The 16,100-nt window shown below is 41.1% G+C and overlaps 1 protein-coding gene across 1 annotated transcript in view; it reads right to left on the bottom strand.

The window, feature by feature from the left end:
• The window catches only part of LOC110527973 (synaptoporin), a 28,307-nt gene extending 15,205 nt beyond the window's left edge, over nt 1–13,102 (bottom strand). The window contains exons 1-2 of the mRNA XM_021609629.3: nt 12,639–13,102; nt 12,379–12,444 (exon numbers count right to left, since the gene is read on the bottom strand). Of these exons, the coding sequence (XP_021465304.1) occupies nt 12,379–12,444; nt 12,639–12,656 (84 nt within the window). The 5' untranslated portion in view covers nt 12,657–13,102. The remainder of the gene's footprint in view (nt 1–12,378; nt 12,445–12,638) is intronic.
• Nucleotides 13,103–16,100: the final 2,998 nt, after the last annotated feature.

Below are 16,100 nucleotides of genomic sequence, written 5' to 3' on the forward strand. Positions count from 1 at the left end.
TTCTGCTCCTGAACAAGGCAGTTAAAACCTGTTAAAGATATGGCTGACTACTGCCCCCTTTGGAGAAATTGCGTGCCCATAGTAAACTGAAAAAAAAACAGTCAAAAATGCTAATATATGCATATAATAATAATTATTGGATAGAAAACACTCTAAAGCTTCTAAAACCGTTGGAATTATGTCTGTAAGTATAGCAGAACTCACAGGGCAGGCATTCTTCCAAACTAGTTTTGTGGTCATGAAAGTTGGGGCAACTTTGACGTCATCGCCCCCACCCTTCCCAACCAGCTATGGATCTGGGGACACTTTCTATGTCTTCCACTAGATGTCCTCATTCAGTAGAGTGTTTAATCGTTCAAATCCCGCGAGAATTGGCCCTATGGGAGTGAATTGAGTGAGTGCCGCAAGAAAATACCTGTGCGTTAGGGCGCGAATTGGTCCCAGCCATTCCTTCCAGCACTCCGGAGAAGGACAAACAATGACCGGTTGAATAGAAAATTGTTTTCTATGTTTATAACATCCTAAAGCTTGGTTCTGCACTTAGTTTGACCTGTTTAGTCGACATATAATATGTAATTTTGAAGTTTTGATGCGCAACTTTTCCGGACCAGAGGACATTTTGGGTGCATTTCAGCTGATGTTATTAGCAGTAGCTAATACAAAGACGCAAGACTTGAAACCAAATGATGTTTTGGGTAAGTATGAACCCTTCCAGTACATTCTGAACGAAGACCATCAAAGGTAAGGGAATATTTATGCTGAAATCTGTGTTTCTGTTGACTCCAACATAGCGTAGAAATATAGCTTATATCTGAGCGCCATCTCAGAATATTGAATAGTGACCGATTTCTGTAACGTTAAAAATAAATGTAACAAAGCGATTGCATTAAGAAGCAGTGTATCTTTCTAACTATATGTAGAACATGTATATTTAGTCAAAGTTTATGATGTCTATTTACGTTATCTTGCGGCGCTACCTACATTTTCTGCGGACATTTTTGAGTATTTTCTGAACATGAATTCAATGTAAATTGACATTTATGGATATAAATGGCATAATATTGAAAAAAAAAAAGTACTGTGTAACATGTCCTATTACTGTCATCTGATGAAGATTTTCAAAAGGTTAGTGAATGATTTATTTTTTAATCCTGCTTTTATAATTGTATATTTTCTGGGACAAAATGGCTGCCTCTTGTCTTCGTTTCGGTGGTGGTCTAATATAAATATGTTTGAGCTGAACGGGGGGGGGGGGGGGGGGGGTGGCGTTCACAAGTTTTAACTTCTTCGATATAGGGGGCGCACTTTTAATTTTTGGATGAAAAACGTTCCCGTTTTAAACAAGATATTCTGTCACGAAAAGATGCTCGACTATGCATATAATTGACAGCTTTGGAAAGAAAATACTCTGACATTTCCAAAACTGCAAAGATATTGTCTGTGAGTGCCACAGAACTGATGTTACAGGCGAAACCCAGATAAAAATCCAATCAGGAAGTGCCACATTTTTTGAAACCGCCTCATTCCAATGACTCCTTATATGGCTGTGAAGGAGCTAGGAGTCAGCTTACGTTTTCCACGTTTTCCCCAAGGTGTCTACAGCATTGTGACGTATTTGTAGGCATATCATTGGAAGATTTACCATAAGAGACTACATCTACCAGGTGGTCGCTTGGTGTCCGCCGTTGCAATTATTGCGTAATCTCCAGCTGCAGTATTTTTCTGTTTGCTTCTGTTGAGAAGCCAGCTGCCACCACTGATAGATTATCGAATAGATATGTGAAAAACACCTTGAGGATTGATTCTAAACAACGTTTGCCATGTTTCTGTTGATATTATGGAGCTAATTTGGAAAAAAGTTTGGCGTTGTAAGTGACTGCATTTTCCGGTATTTTTCTTAGCCAAACGTGATGAACAAAACGGAGCTATTTCGTCTACAAAAATAATATTTTTGGAAAAAATGAACATTTGCTATCTAACTAAGAGTCTCGTCATTGAAAACATCCGAAGTTCTTCAAAGGTAAATTATTTTATTTGAATGCTTTTCTTGTTTTTGTGAAAATGTTGCCTGCTGAATGCTAGGCTTAAAGCTATGCTAGGCTATCAATACTCTTACACAAATGCTTGTGTAGCTTTGGTTGAAAAGCATATTTTGAAAATCTGAGATGACAGTGTTGTTAACAAAAGGCTAAGCTTGTGTTTCAATATATTTACAGTATTTCATTTCATTTGCGATTTTCATAAATAGGAAACGTTGCGTTATGGTAATGAGCTTGAGGCTATGATTACGCTCCCGGATACGGGATTGCTCGTCGCTAGAGGTTAACTGACTTGCCTAGTAAAATAAAATAACATAAGATTAAATATGAACCTATTTGTGAGAGGATGAAATGTGACTTTAGGATTCTAAATGAGAATTTAAAAAAAAAATTATGTAAAGATTATCCAGTCAGTGGCCACACCATCATGAGCACAGATATTATAGCCAAACATCATTGAATGCCCCTTTCCACAGAGTTAATAAAAGGACTTGTGACAAAATGTACATTTAGTCAAGATAACGCAGGGATGCGGTCCCCACGTTGAAATGGCTGCCACTCTATAGACCAAGCAGACTAAGGCATGAGCCAGATGTCGCAAAATGCTTTAAACAACTACATTACCAAAGGTCAAGACCAGAGAGCATGTAGCAGTAGCTACATGTTGAAATGGTTAAAGAAATCTACAAACTAAAGACCAATTAGATTGGTAAACGCATCCAATCTAAGAACAATGGTACTCTGAAAGATCTATTCTCAAGAACATTTCCAAATGGTACTCTGACATATCTATTATAAAAAGCTAGTGGTTCCTCCTTTAAAAGTTGCGTCATACTGCGGCACACCTTGCGTGCTGCCGCAGCATTCTGTGGCATGTCATTTAAGTCAGCCATTTTTTCTGTTATTGCAAGTTATTGCTAGTTTGACAACCAGAGGGAATCTTTGAGAAGCACTTGATAATATTCCGTATTGTCATGGTCGTCGTATAGAGGAGACCAAGGCGTAGCGTGGTAAGCGTACATACTTCTTTAATCAAAGAAATACTGAACAAAACAACAAAACCGTGAAGCTAATATGGCTCTGCGTACTGGCTCTGCCACGAACGATGGTCAGAACGTGACAGTGCATAGGCCGATACATGATAGTTATTGTTAGATATCAATTAAACAGCTAACTATCAGTGATATTAGGCTATATTTAGAGTTAGCGATCTAGCTAACCACTCCTTAAGGTGATTAACTAGCCCCAGATGAATTAGCCTATGTGATATTAGTCCCCAAATAGATGTAGACAAATTAATCTCAATTTAACAAAAACATCTGAAAATTCTGGACCCCTATTTTGATACTAAAATAATAACAATTTCCTAGTTGTCAAAACCCAAATTCATGACAGTCACTGGTTTAGGTTGCACATAAAAATATATGGAATCATGCTTTTGTGCTTGAATAATACAATTTTAGTAGTCTAATACACGTATTAATGAAACACTTTGAATGATTTTATAATGTAATAAGGCTACTATTTATTTATTATGTGACCCCATTGCAATTGTAGTGCGACCAACTGTAAATGTTAGTATGGGACCCTGTGACTATTTTTTTTATTTTTTTATTTTACCTTTATTTAACCAGGCAAGTCAGTTAAGAACAAACTCTTATTTTCAATGACGGCCTGGGAACAGTGGGTTAACTGCCTGTTCAGGGGCAGAACGACAGATTTGTACCTTGTCAGCTCGGGGGTTTGAACTCACAACCTTCCGGTTACTAGTCCAACACTCTAACCACTAGGCTACCCTGACGTATGCTCTTACACATACGTGAATTAAAGGATCTTTAGGCTATGCACCCACACTAGACCCCAAATGGGAAATACAACAAAATGTTTTAAACATTTTAAAATATGTATTTAAAAAAATATGTTTTTAAATGTTTTAAGTAATCAAAAAGTAATCAGATTACATTAACGATTACTTTATTTTTCATGCAACTGTAATCAGTAACGGATTACATTTATCAAGTAACCTGCCCAACCATGCGCACACACACACACACAGTTAGACACATTTCACATACACACATAAACACAACAAGAGAGAGAGTGAGAGAGACAGAGAGAGAGCAATTCTAAACTCACATTAGGGTAAAATACCTCCGGGCCCAACTCATTCCCCCCCTCTCTTTCCTGCAGCTGCCTCCATTCCCTATGATTTCAGTCATTTACCACTCTCGTTTATAGTGGAGGCCTTTGAACAGGCGAGTGTGTCATTGTGAAGGGGAGTGTGTGCTAAGCCCCGCGCCTGTGTGTATATCAGTCTCTCCCAGCTGGGCTCCTGGGGGAGGGATAAGGCCTGGTAGAGAAGCCTGGATGTGGGCTCGGATGGAGACTGGGAGAACACTGGGAAAGAGGCTAGAATGAGGGCCGGGGAATGATTTATATTCTTTTGTCCTTCTAAATGAAATTATATCCACACAGATTACCCCATCAGTTACACATACAGTACACACAAGAAGATACATCCCTAACCCCCCATGAAAACATACATGAGATAAATATATGAGAAAGACGGCTAGGATGGGCTCATGGACTCAACGAGAATAGAACGAAAGCAAGAGTGAGAACGGAGGATGAGGTGAAATTCAAATAGTGAGAAGAAGAGAACGCGTGAGGGGGTGCTAGAGGGATCGTTAAGTGTGTAGTACAGGTGGAGCGTATGATAAGGACACTGTATTCACTCAGTCAGTATCACTGAGGAGCCTAAGCACAGCATTCATCAGCTACACTTAGGTTCCCTCAGGCACTATAGATGCTGCTATCCACCTGTTCTATTAAAGACGTTAGGCCCACTTTGGGAACAAAAAGCCTGAAATCTTCTCTCTTTACGACTGCAGAAATGTGGACCATGTCTGCAGCCCATTACATGTTTTGATCCACGATCCACGGGACACAAATTAACAATGTTACCATTGACTAGTTAGGAAGCTACAAATGGATCTATTTTGGTAAAAATATGTATTCTTTAAATGGTCTTGGGCCGTGGTGAGCCTACAATTTCAATAATATCCTATTTTGTATATCATCCTCTCTTTCTACCTATCTAGTCTTGAAAGAGGACCATCTTAGATATGTAATACTGTACTTTTAAGGGGCATAACTAACCCAACACACACTGTGATAACAGTCCTGATTAATACATTATGGTAGAATCAAGTTCTCATGGCAGTTGATCTCCCTACATGGTGAATGGTTTGTTCCCTGTCTAACCTATGACCCTCTCTCCCTATCTCCCCTGCTAAATCCCCCCACCCATCTCCCTGTAAGCTTGACTGACCATAAGCAGGCAGACAATCGCAATGTATTTTTATAACAGTGCTTCTTCATGCTCCTCTTCTCCCCTTGGGGTTTCCATGGCTACACAGCAGTGCAGTTAGTCAGCCTCAGCCATCAAACAGTAATATGATTTGACTGTGTTTGTGTGTGTGTGTTAGTACGCCTCCACACCCAGCAGTGGTACAATCCAAACAAGTGTTTGTGTGCGTGGATGGTGGGACAGCAGTTATTCTTTGTGTGTATTGGGACAATCAATGGGTCTGTGAGTGTACGTGACAGTGAATGTTTGTGCAAAAACCTATGAGTGAGTGTTAGTTATACTATATGTAAGAGTTGACTCTTTTAGCAAAACGCCACTTTACATCCATATTACTGTGCAAGTGAAATTCTTTCTGTTTTACTAAAGAGACGAGACACAAACGAGACACAAAAGTCTGTTCACACAATGGTGTATGATGTTACAGAACTACGAAGTTGGTACTCCGTCTATGGAGAAAAAGCAACACCAGACCATTACGCGCTTCAAACTTTTCCCTGTAGAGTTTCACTCACTGAGTGAGTAGCGTTGGGCTTGATTTCTGCCCCTGGCTCTGACATTGGGCCCTCCGAGCAAACAGGATGGGACAGGCTGTCCTTCTCCTGTCTGACTCGCAGACAGAGCCGAGCCCAGGCCAGGGAGGGACGTGAGCTCCTCTCTGACCTGGTGGGTTAGGGTTAGCAGGGCTAGATTCCAGCCTAAAGCTGCATCCACATGGGCCTTATGACATTGGATTGGAACTGAAGAGTTCATTTTGCTTTGCATTCTGTTGATCTTGTAGGTTTGAAGCCAGATAGTGTTTCTTGAAGCTTTGGAAATTGACATGATCTGACATTTGCTAATGTCCAGGGAGGTATGAGAGAGCGAGAGAGAGAAAGAGACAAGAGAGAGGCAGAGAGAGAGACAGAGAGAGAACGATAAGGGGAGACAGAGAGAGAAAGACACAGAGACACAGAGACACAGAGAGACAGAGAGAGAGAGACAGAGAGAGAGAGACACAGAGAGAGAGACACAGAGAGAGAGAGACAGAGAGACAGAGAGACAGACAGACAGACAGACAGATAGATTAATACTCCCTTGAGAAGGTGCATATTTTTTCTCACATTTCCCAGACATTCAATAACAATTATTATCTGAAATGGCAATTCCTCTTATTCAGCACCATTTGTGAAATAAAAATAGAGAAATCCCAACTTGTGTAAGGTTCTGTTTTCTTGAGCATTACCTATACGCTGTCCTATGAAAACAATACAATTGTGTCTGGTTGAGGCACCTGAGAAAGTTGTATCAAATATTTGAAGTCACAGATACTATACTGACATCTGACACAAATACATATTTGTTTGTCAGCTGTCAGTATTCTGAAAGAAACCTATCATCTGACACAAGAGCGCTATGCTGCAGGCAAGACAGTGACTGTACACTAATACAACTAGTTCAGTATTAGGATGCCCACACATGCACACACACAACACACACACGCACATATCAAAGGCCAGCTTCTGCATGACTTGGGAGGGAGAAATTTACAGCTGTTTGGAGACTTGTGTGCCAGATACTGACAATAAAAAAATTAAAGTAACCTTTATTTAACTAGGCAAGTCAGTTTCTTAATTACAATGACGGCCTACCCCGAGAACGCTGGGCCAATTGTGCGCCGTCCTATGGGACTCCCAATCACGGCTGGATGTGATGCAGCCTGGATTCAAACCAGATACTGCAGTGACACCTCTTGCACTGAGATGCAGTGCCTTAGACCACTGCACCACTCGGGCACATGTGCCAGAGAGCCACAGCTGCAGATTCTGAAATGTATGGGAGATGACCCATACATCCATCTCTACTGGAAAGGTTATGGACCACATATAACTCTGGAATAATCATCCACAAATAGATCATACAGACATAAAGATTGGTGCCGTTGTGTGCAGGACAACACAATTGTGTTTTTAAAATGTCATTGGTAATGTAAATGTCAGCACGGACCTAAACCCATCAGATTGAATGTGAGCGGCTCATCAACAAACTGAACAAACAACCATGACTCTTCATCAATTTCAAAATAAGTCAGAACAAGTTTCCTCTACTACACTGTACATGCTTTGTAACGATTCTCCTCTTCGTCTGGGGGAGAGTAGTCAAGATCAGACCAACACGCAGCGTGGTAAATGGTAAGTCTTCCTGGGGTCCATCAAAATTAAGGAAGCTATTCATTTTAAAAACATTACAATTCATAACAGATTTCACAATATATTAAGTGTATGCCTTCAGGCCTCTACTCTGCTACCAGATTTCTATAACACAACATCTATGTGTACATGTGTATATAGTGTTATCGTGAGATTGTGTGCATGTGTCTATGTTTGTGTTGCTTCACAGTCCCCGCTGTTCCATAAGGTCTATTTGTATACATTTTTTTAATCAAATGTTACTGCTGGCATGAGTTACTTTATATGTAATAGAGTTCCATGAAGTCATGGCTCTATGTAGTACTGTGCGCCTCCCATAGGCTGTTCTGGACTTGGGGACTGTGAAGAGACGTCTGTGCCATGTCTTGCGGGGTATGCATGGGTGTTTGAGCTGTGTGCCAGTAGTTCAAACAGACAGCTTGGTGCATTCAACATGTCAATACCTCACACAAATACAAGTAGTGATGAAGTCAATCTCTCTTCCACTTTCAGCCAGGAGAGATTGACATGCATATTATTAATATTAGCTCTCTGTGTACATCCAAGGGCCAGCCGTGCTACCCTGATCTGAGCCAATTGCAATTTTCCTAAGTCCCTCTTTGTGGCACCTGACCACACGACTGATCAGTAGCGCCAGGTGTGACACAACTAGGAGCTGCCTTGTTGATAGCACTGTTAAGAATGCAGAGGAGTACTTTATTATCCAAGTTAGCAGCCAATCAGTCTGTCCGTTTGATTCTTGTGAACACAGTTGTAAGTGTTTTTATGTTTGAATGACCCTGATACTGTCTACAGAAGCAAACACTTTTGATGTGAAGGTGGATGCTGTATAATACAACTGTTGATGGGAGACTCTGTTACAGAGGATTGTAAATATTTTTTTAGGCTGGATCATGTTGTTGTATTGTTATATGTTTTAATTCTGTAATGTATTGATTGTTGCTGCCTTCTTGGCCAGGTCTCGCCTGAAAAATCAACTCAAGATCTCAATGGGCTTTTCCTAGTTAAATAAAGGTACAAAATTATAGACAGACATCTCTCCATTCTAGCTATTGTTCTATCAATATGTTTCGACCATGACAGTTTACAATCCAAGGTTACTCCAAGCAGTTTAGTCTTCTCAACTTGCTAAATTTCCACATTATTCATTACAAGATTTAGTTGGGGATTAGTGAATGATTTGTCCCAAATACAATGATTTAAGTTTTTTAAATATTTAGGACCAACTTATTCCTTGCCACCCATTCTGAAACTAACTGCAGCTCTTTGTTGAGTATTGCTGACATTTCAGTCACTGTGGTAGCCGACGTGTATAGTGTTGAGTCATCCGCATACATAGACACTCAAAGCCAGTGGCATGTCGTCAGTAAAGATTGAAAAAAGTAAGGGGCCTAGACAGCTGCCCTTGGGAATTCCTGATTATACCTAATTTTGCTTTCCAAAAGTTTACTACGAGTTGGTAACAGGCTGATTGCTCGGCTATTTGAGCCAGATAAGGAGGATTTACTATTCTTAGGTAGGGAAATAGTAGGCTTAACCTCTCTAGGGGGTGTGCGACGGTAGCATCCCACCTGGCCAACATCCAGTGAAATTGCAGCGCGCGCCAAATTCAAAAACAGAAATACACATTTGAAGAATTAATAAAACATACAAGTGTTATACATTGGTTTAAATATGAACTTTTTGTTAATCCAACCACGGTGTCAGATTTCAAAAAGGCTTTACGGCAACAGCATACCATGCGATTATCTTTTTTTCTCCCCAATTTTGTGATATCCAATTGGTAGTTATAGTCTTGTCCCATCGCTGCAACTCCCCTATGGACTCAGGAGAGGCGAAGGTCAAGAGCCATGCATCCTCCGAAACACGATCTTGCCAAGCCGCACTGCTTCTTGACACACTTCTTAACCCGGAAGCCGGCCGCACCAATGTGTCGGCGGAAACACCATCCAGCTGGCGATCGAAGTCAGCTTGCAGATGCCTGGCCCGTCACAAGGAGTCGCTTGAGCGTGATGGGACAAGGAAATCTCGGCCGGCCAAACCCGACGCTGGGCCAATTGCGCACCGCCTCATGCGTCTCCAGGTCACGGCCAACTGTGACACAGCCTGGGATCAAACCCAGGTCTGTATGGTTGCTCATCATTACACACTGACCAACAAATAATATTCACATCATCAACATAGGAATCACTACAAAACTTATTGTATGACTTCTTATACACAATATTAGGCCCAGCCTTTGTAACTTTGGATTTCCTAGATATGGCTACTATATTGTGATCACTACATCTAATGGATTTGGATACAGCTTTCAAACAAATTTGGTCAGCATTAGTAAAGAGATTATCATTAAATCTTGATGATTTCATTCCTGTGCTGTTTGTAACTACCCTGGTAGGTTGATTGACAACCTGAACCAGGTTGCAGGCACTAGTTACAGTTTGAAGCTTTCTCTTGAGTGTGCAGCCTGATGAATGCCAGTCAATATTTAAATCACTCAGAAAGTATAATTAATAAACATTTATTTTTAAACAGACGGAATTCCCGGTGTTTCTATGTTAAACAGTTTGTTATAATATTTCAGTGTTCTGTGATGTATATAAATTGTAATATTGGGACGCAAACTTAAAGTTTAATACATTTCAACTCTATATCTGACATATAGACAATAACCATGTGTATTAGGTGTTTTGTTTCAGAGTAGATTTGTTTAAGACTACCAAGAAATACTATGTGACCCTGATTTAGCCCACTGCAGTAAAAGGTTCAAATCTTCTAGGACAGTTAAATCTTCAACAGCTAAGCTGCATGGCACAGCTACAAAAACAAATACCTTTGTTAGATACCCCTCTTGTAATATTATCTCTCAATTGTTGTAACTTGAGCTGCTGTACCAAACCCCCCTTCTTGTTCATGTCTTGTTGCTGTGCAGATCATGTGACTGCTATCGCTTGTTTGATTGACATTGATAAAAACAACAAATACATTTTTTTTTAAAAATCAATTTAAAAAAACTTGAATACATTTGGGTCTATGACTTGAGTAATGATTTGTTGCCTATCATGCATTTGTAAGCACTGTTAGCCAAAGACAAATAACACACTCCTCATGATGAAATGATGTGCAGAATGACAAAGACAACTGCCATCAGAGCTGCTAATAAGAATCTGCAATAGTAAAGATACTGAAGATGACCCAGGTTATCTCTGTTTTGTCCGACCGGGGTCATTCCTACTAACAAAGCTGAATCAATTAAATCACCCTTGAGAATCACAGTGTGCAGTGGGTTGATTGTCTGTGTGTCACTATGCTCGTGGTTGGGAAATGTCTGTGTGTCACTATGCTCGTGTTTGGGAAATGTCTGTGTGTCACTATGCTCGTGGTTGTGAAATGTCTGTGTGTCACTATGCTCGTGTTTGGGAAATGTCTGTGTGTCACTATGCTCGTGTTTGGGAAATGTCTGTGTGTCACTATGCTCGTGGTTGGGAAATGTCTGTGTGTCACTATGCTTGTGGTTGTGAAATGTCTGTGTGTCACTATGCTCGTGGTTGGGAAATGTCTGTGTGTCACTATGCTCGTGGTTGTGAAATGTCTGTGTGTCACTATGCTCGTGGTTGGGAAATGATGGGTCTATGGACTTGTGCTGCTTACGCCAAATCCTGACTCTGCCATCAACATGACACAACAGGAACTGGGATTTGTTGGACCAGGTGATGTTTTTGCACTCCTCAATGGTCCAGTGTTAGTGATTGCGTGCCCACTGGATCCACTTCTTCTTGTTTTTAGCTAATAGGAGGGGAACCTCCTATTGTCTGCTGCAATAGCCCATCGGAGACACGACTGAGGAGTTGCATTCCAAGATGCAGGAGTTGCATTCCGAGATGCAGGAGTTGCATTCCGAGATGTGGTTCTGCACACCACTGTTGTACTGCACCGCTATTTGTCTGTTTGTGGCCCGCCTGTTAACTTGATTCATTGTCCTTCGACCTCTCTCATCAACAAGCTTTTTTTTGCCCACAGGACTGCCACTGACTTAATGTTTGTTTGTCAAACCACACTTGGTAAACCATAGACACTGTTGTGTCTATGGTTGCTCAGGGGGGTGGCTGTTTCTGAGATTCTGGATCTGGCCATCGATCATACCACACTCAAAGTCACTAGTTTTTCCCATTCTAACATTCAATCAAACAATAACTGATTTCCTCAATGTCTGTCTGCCTGATTTATATAACAAGCCAAGGCCACGTGATTCACTGTCTGTAGGATGATCCATTTTCTGTCCTGCTTCACTGCGATCTCTTTCAGGCAAAAGGTTAGTTTTTAGGTGTTGTTGTTCTCCAGCCTCCCGGTGAAGACCTAACAGAGCAGCGATTACTTAAATAAACGTGAACTAGTTGGTCACGGTAAAGCAGTTTGTTCACGCGCTGGGACGGTTACTCGTCTGAGAAATAGTAACACATCATCAGCAACACAGAACTCAATTACGATAATTCAAAGTTTCACCTGAGAGTAATGGAAATGAATGTAAACAAAACACTTACAGTATTGCCTGCTATAACGCTGATTTACTCGCAAAAACATGAGACCCCTTGGGTAAACATGAAAGGCGCAATTATATTTCAGTGCGCAAATGTAGCCTAAATATGACTGCTATGCTATATTTCGCAGACACTAACGTTAATACATATGATGAATAAATTGACTGGCAACTGTAAACGTGTTTTCTATCATTTAGTTATTTCATGCAAAACAAATATGTGTTTCTGCAAACACTCAAACTTACCCATTCCAAAACACGGATAAATCCAAGAGGTAATTTAAGCACTTGAAATGTCCCAACAGACACGAGCTAATGGAATGACAACAATAACATAGAAAAGAATAACGATATTTTTCATTAAAATAATACACAAAATATGTAATGTTTGTATAGCCTATTTGACATGTAAGTTAGCCTACATTGTTAAAAAAAAATGAATAATGGCTATTTAATGCATATTATTTTGAGACCTGACAAAACAAATGTACAATCAACAAACATACCTCATTAGCTGATAACATTGTCAAAATACCTATCTCCTTGTTCAGTAAGAGAAAACAATTGTACAGAGTTACCCAAACCGCTTGATGTCTATGCCTCGCGCGTGTAAGACTCTCGGCTCTTATTGCTACTACACGGAAAAACCCGAGCTTTCGTCAGCTTGTTGAAAAATAAAACACCATAGAGACAGACGGGGATTGGCTTCACGGAAATGAACGATGGCTTCAATATTTTACGATTGGATAAGATTTTTTTGTTATCGATTTAGGCTACGATGTGTTTATTGTTTGAACTGCCTCTCCTCCCCACGTCGGAAATGGATGAGAGGATGTGATTGTAACTGAGTGCCTGAATGTCGTCTCGAGGCGCCACGCATTAGTCTGGTCGTATAAGTAGAAAAATATATCTTATTAATCATGCATCATTTTGTAGGTTACATGCCTGCGTGCATGCACTATCAATAGACTGCGAAATCCTATGAAATGCCTTTGACCTGTGGGTATTTTCTTGTGACTCCACCATCTGTAGCCCATTCAGGATGAACCCGTCATCTGTCCCTCTGTAATGGTTGTGCTTTGTGCAGAATAATAACCCCCAAATCACTCCCCTATGGCTCCAAAAGCATCAAAATGGACCTCTTTTTATAAGAGGTAATTTCTCTGAATTCTGGAAATATGAGCTATATTCAGATGTAACTTCCATTACTTGTAGGCTACATAAATTATGTGGATTATTATAGAATTTGAGTGAACATGCCTAAATTGCTCAGAACAAAACAGTCAGAGAACATTGCAGATATAAATTGACTAAATGGACTATATTCCAATTCTACGTGAATGGTTCTTAGAGTTATGTCGTTCTGTGTGATTCCCTGACAAAGTCAACATGGCTGCTGGCTAAACACAATCCAAGGGCAAATAGGTATGTTACTCACTGAAGACATAATGTTATGTAATGTGAAGCAGGGACTGTTTTCAAGTCTGAGTTGTACTCCTGTGTAGTCAGTGTACAGTCAGATTCAAATGCCCTGATGAATTATCATTTGCCTGACATTTTTGTTGTTGTTGATAAGGACATCTTTGTGTGAATATTATGATGAAAACATGAACCAGATTTTCCTCGTATTTTTCTGTTAATATGGTGTTCCCTTGCTGTGTGATAGCCATTCCTAGCCACCCCACTGGAGGTTGAGCAATTTCTCATCTAATTAGCCAGCCGAGGCAGATACAAGAGAGCTGGACTGTAAACTAACTGTAGGCAAGATGATGGTGAGCAAGCGAGGCTTCCTGTGTCTGCTATAGAGATGACAATTCCAGTAGAGATAAGTTAAAACCAGGCCGACAGTGTGGCTAATTTGACAAAATCTCTTCTCACACCACCCCTCCTCCTCCCGTTTTACTCTTGCTCACAAACATCCCTCTCTTCTCCTTTCCCGTTTCTCCCCCTCTCTCCGTCTGCCTGAATTGCTTTGTCCTAGCGATTAGAAAACTGTTAGATCCGATTGGCCTAATATTCTCATCACAGTAAATCAAAAAGAAGTGAGCAGGAAGAATAGAAGATCTCATGCATAGTTTATCCATTTAGTAGGATGTGATTTTGTTCGTAAGCTGACTGTTTCTGAAAGGGCTGCCTGCCATTAATTTGTTGAGCCAGAAAACTCTACAGGCTTACCAGGATCAATAAAACCATGGTCCATACAAAGATTGAGCATGGTGCGATGATGTTGACGGATAATGATTTAAATAATCACTTTTCTACGGAGTACAGGTGCCATCTCAACATACATATATATATATATAAAAGTATGTGGACACCCATTCATGTTAGTGGATTCAGCTATTTCAGCCACACCCGTTGCTGACAGGTCTATAAAATCGAGCACACAGCCATGCAATCTCCATAGGAAAACACCGGCTGTAGAATGGCCTTACTGAAGAGCTCAGTGACTTTCAACATGGCACCGCCATAGGATGTCACCTTTCCAGCAAGTCAGTTCGGCAAATTTCTGCCCTGCTAGAGCTGTCCCTGTCAACTGTAAGTACTGTTATTGTGAAGTAAATCATCTAGGAGCAACAACGACTCAGCTGCAAAGTGGTAGGCCACACAAGCTCACAGAACGGGGAGTGCTGAAATGCATAAAAATAATTTGTCCTCATTTGCAACATTCACTACTGAGTTCCAAACTCTCTGGAAGCAACGTCAGCACAATAACTCTTCGTCGGGAGCTTCATGAAATGGGTTTTCATGGCCCAGCAGCCGCACACAAGCCTAAGATCACCAAGATCACTTTTTCAACTTCCTGAGGGTGAAGAGGCACAGCCCTTAGTGATTTGGACCCCAAGGAACTTGAAGCTCTCGACCCGCTCCAATGGACCTGTCGATGTGGATGTTTCCTATAGTCCACGATCAGCTACTTAGTTTTACTGACGTTGAAGGAGAGGTTGTTATCCCGGCACCACACTGCCAGGTCACTGACCCCCTCCATGTAGGCTGTCTCATCGTCACTGGTGATCAGGCCTCCCACCGGTGTTGTCAGCAAACTTGATGATGTTGTTGGAGTGGTGCATGACCAAGCAGTCATGGGTGAACAGGAAGTACAGGAGGGGACTAAGCACATTCCCCTGTTGCGCCCCCATGTTGAGAGTCAGCATGACAGAGGTGATGTTGCCTACCCTCACTACCAGTGTCGGCCCGTCAGGAAGTCCAGGATCCAGTTGCAGAGGGATCCAGTCCCAGGGTCCGAAGCTTGGTGACGAGCTTGGAGGGGACAATGGTGTTGAATGTTGAACTGTTGTCAATGAACAGCTTTCTCACATATCTATTCATTTTATCTAGGTGGACGAGGGCAGTGTGGAGTGTAACTGAGATTGAGTCGTCCATGGATCTGTTGGGGCGGTATGCAAATTGGAGTGGGTCTAGGGCACATGTGTCAAACTCATTCCAGGGAGGACCAAATGACTGAGGGTTTTCGCACCACCCTTGTACTTGATTGATGAACTAATGTTACTAATTGTTAAGGAACACCCCTCACCTGGTTTCTAAGTCTTAATTGAAAGGAAAAAACTAAAACGTGCAGACACTTGGCCCTTCGTGGAATGAGTTTGACAACCCTGATCAAAGACATGAAACTTAAGGTTACTTGCGTAACTCCGGTTCTCTGATAATATGAGTGAGATGTATCACATATGGGATTCACTCTGCGAATGAGGTGAGCCGTTCCTCCCTATGAGGTGCCACTCACATGTCCTCTGGTCATTCTTGACCAATCCCCTATTTGATTGAGCTCTTGCGAACAGGGAAATTAGGTGTTACATCTCACTCATATTATCAGAGAACCGGGGTTACGCGAATAACCTTAAGTTCTGTTTTAAATACTTATTTCGATGTATCACATATGTGGATATGGCCCGTATCGCAGACATGTTCTCTGAAGCCAGGGTAGTCCCAACAGTGTAACCCACTGA

This window comes from Oncorhynchus mykiss, chromosome 7 (genome assembly GCF_057628025.1).
Source record: "Oncorhynchus mykiss isolate SJ-2025 chromosome 7, ASM5762802v1, whole genome shotgun sequence".
Classification (NCBI taxonomy): domain Eukaryota; kingdom Metazoa; phylum Chordata; class Actinopteri; order Salmoniformes; family Salmonidae; genus Oncorhynchus; species Oncorhynchus mykiss.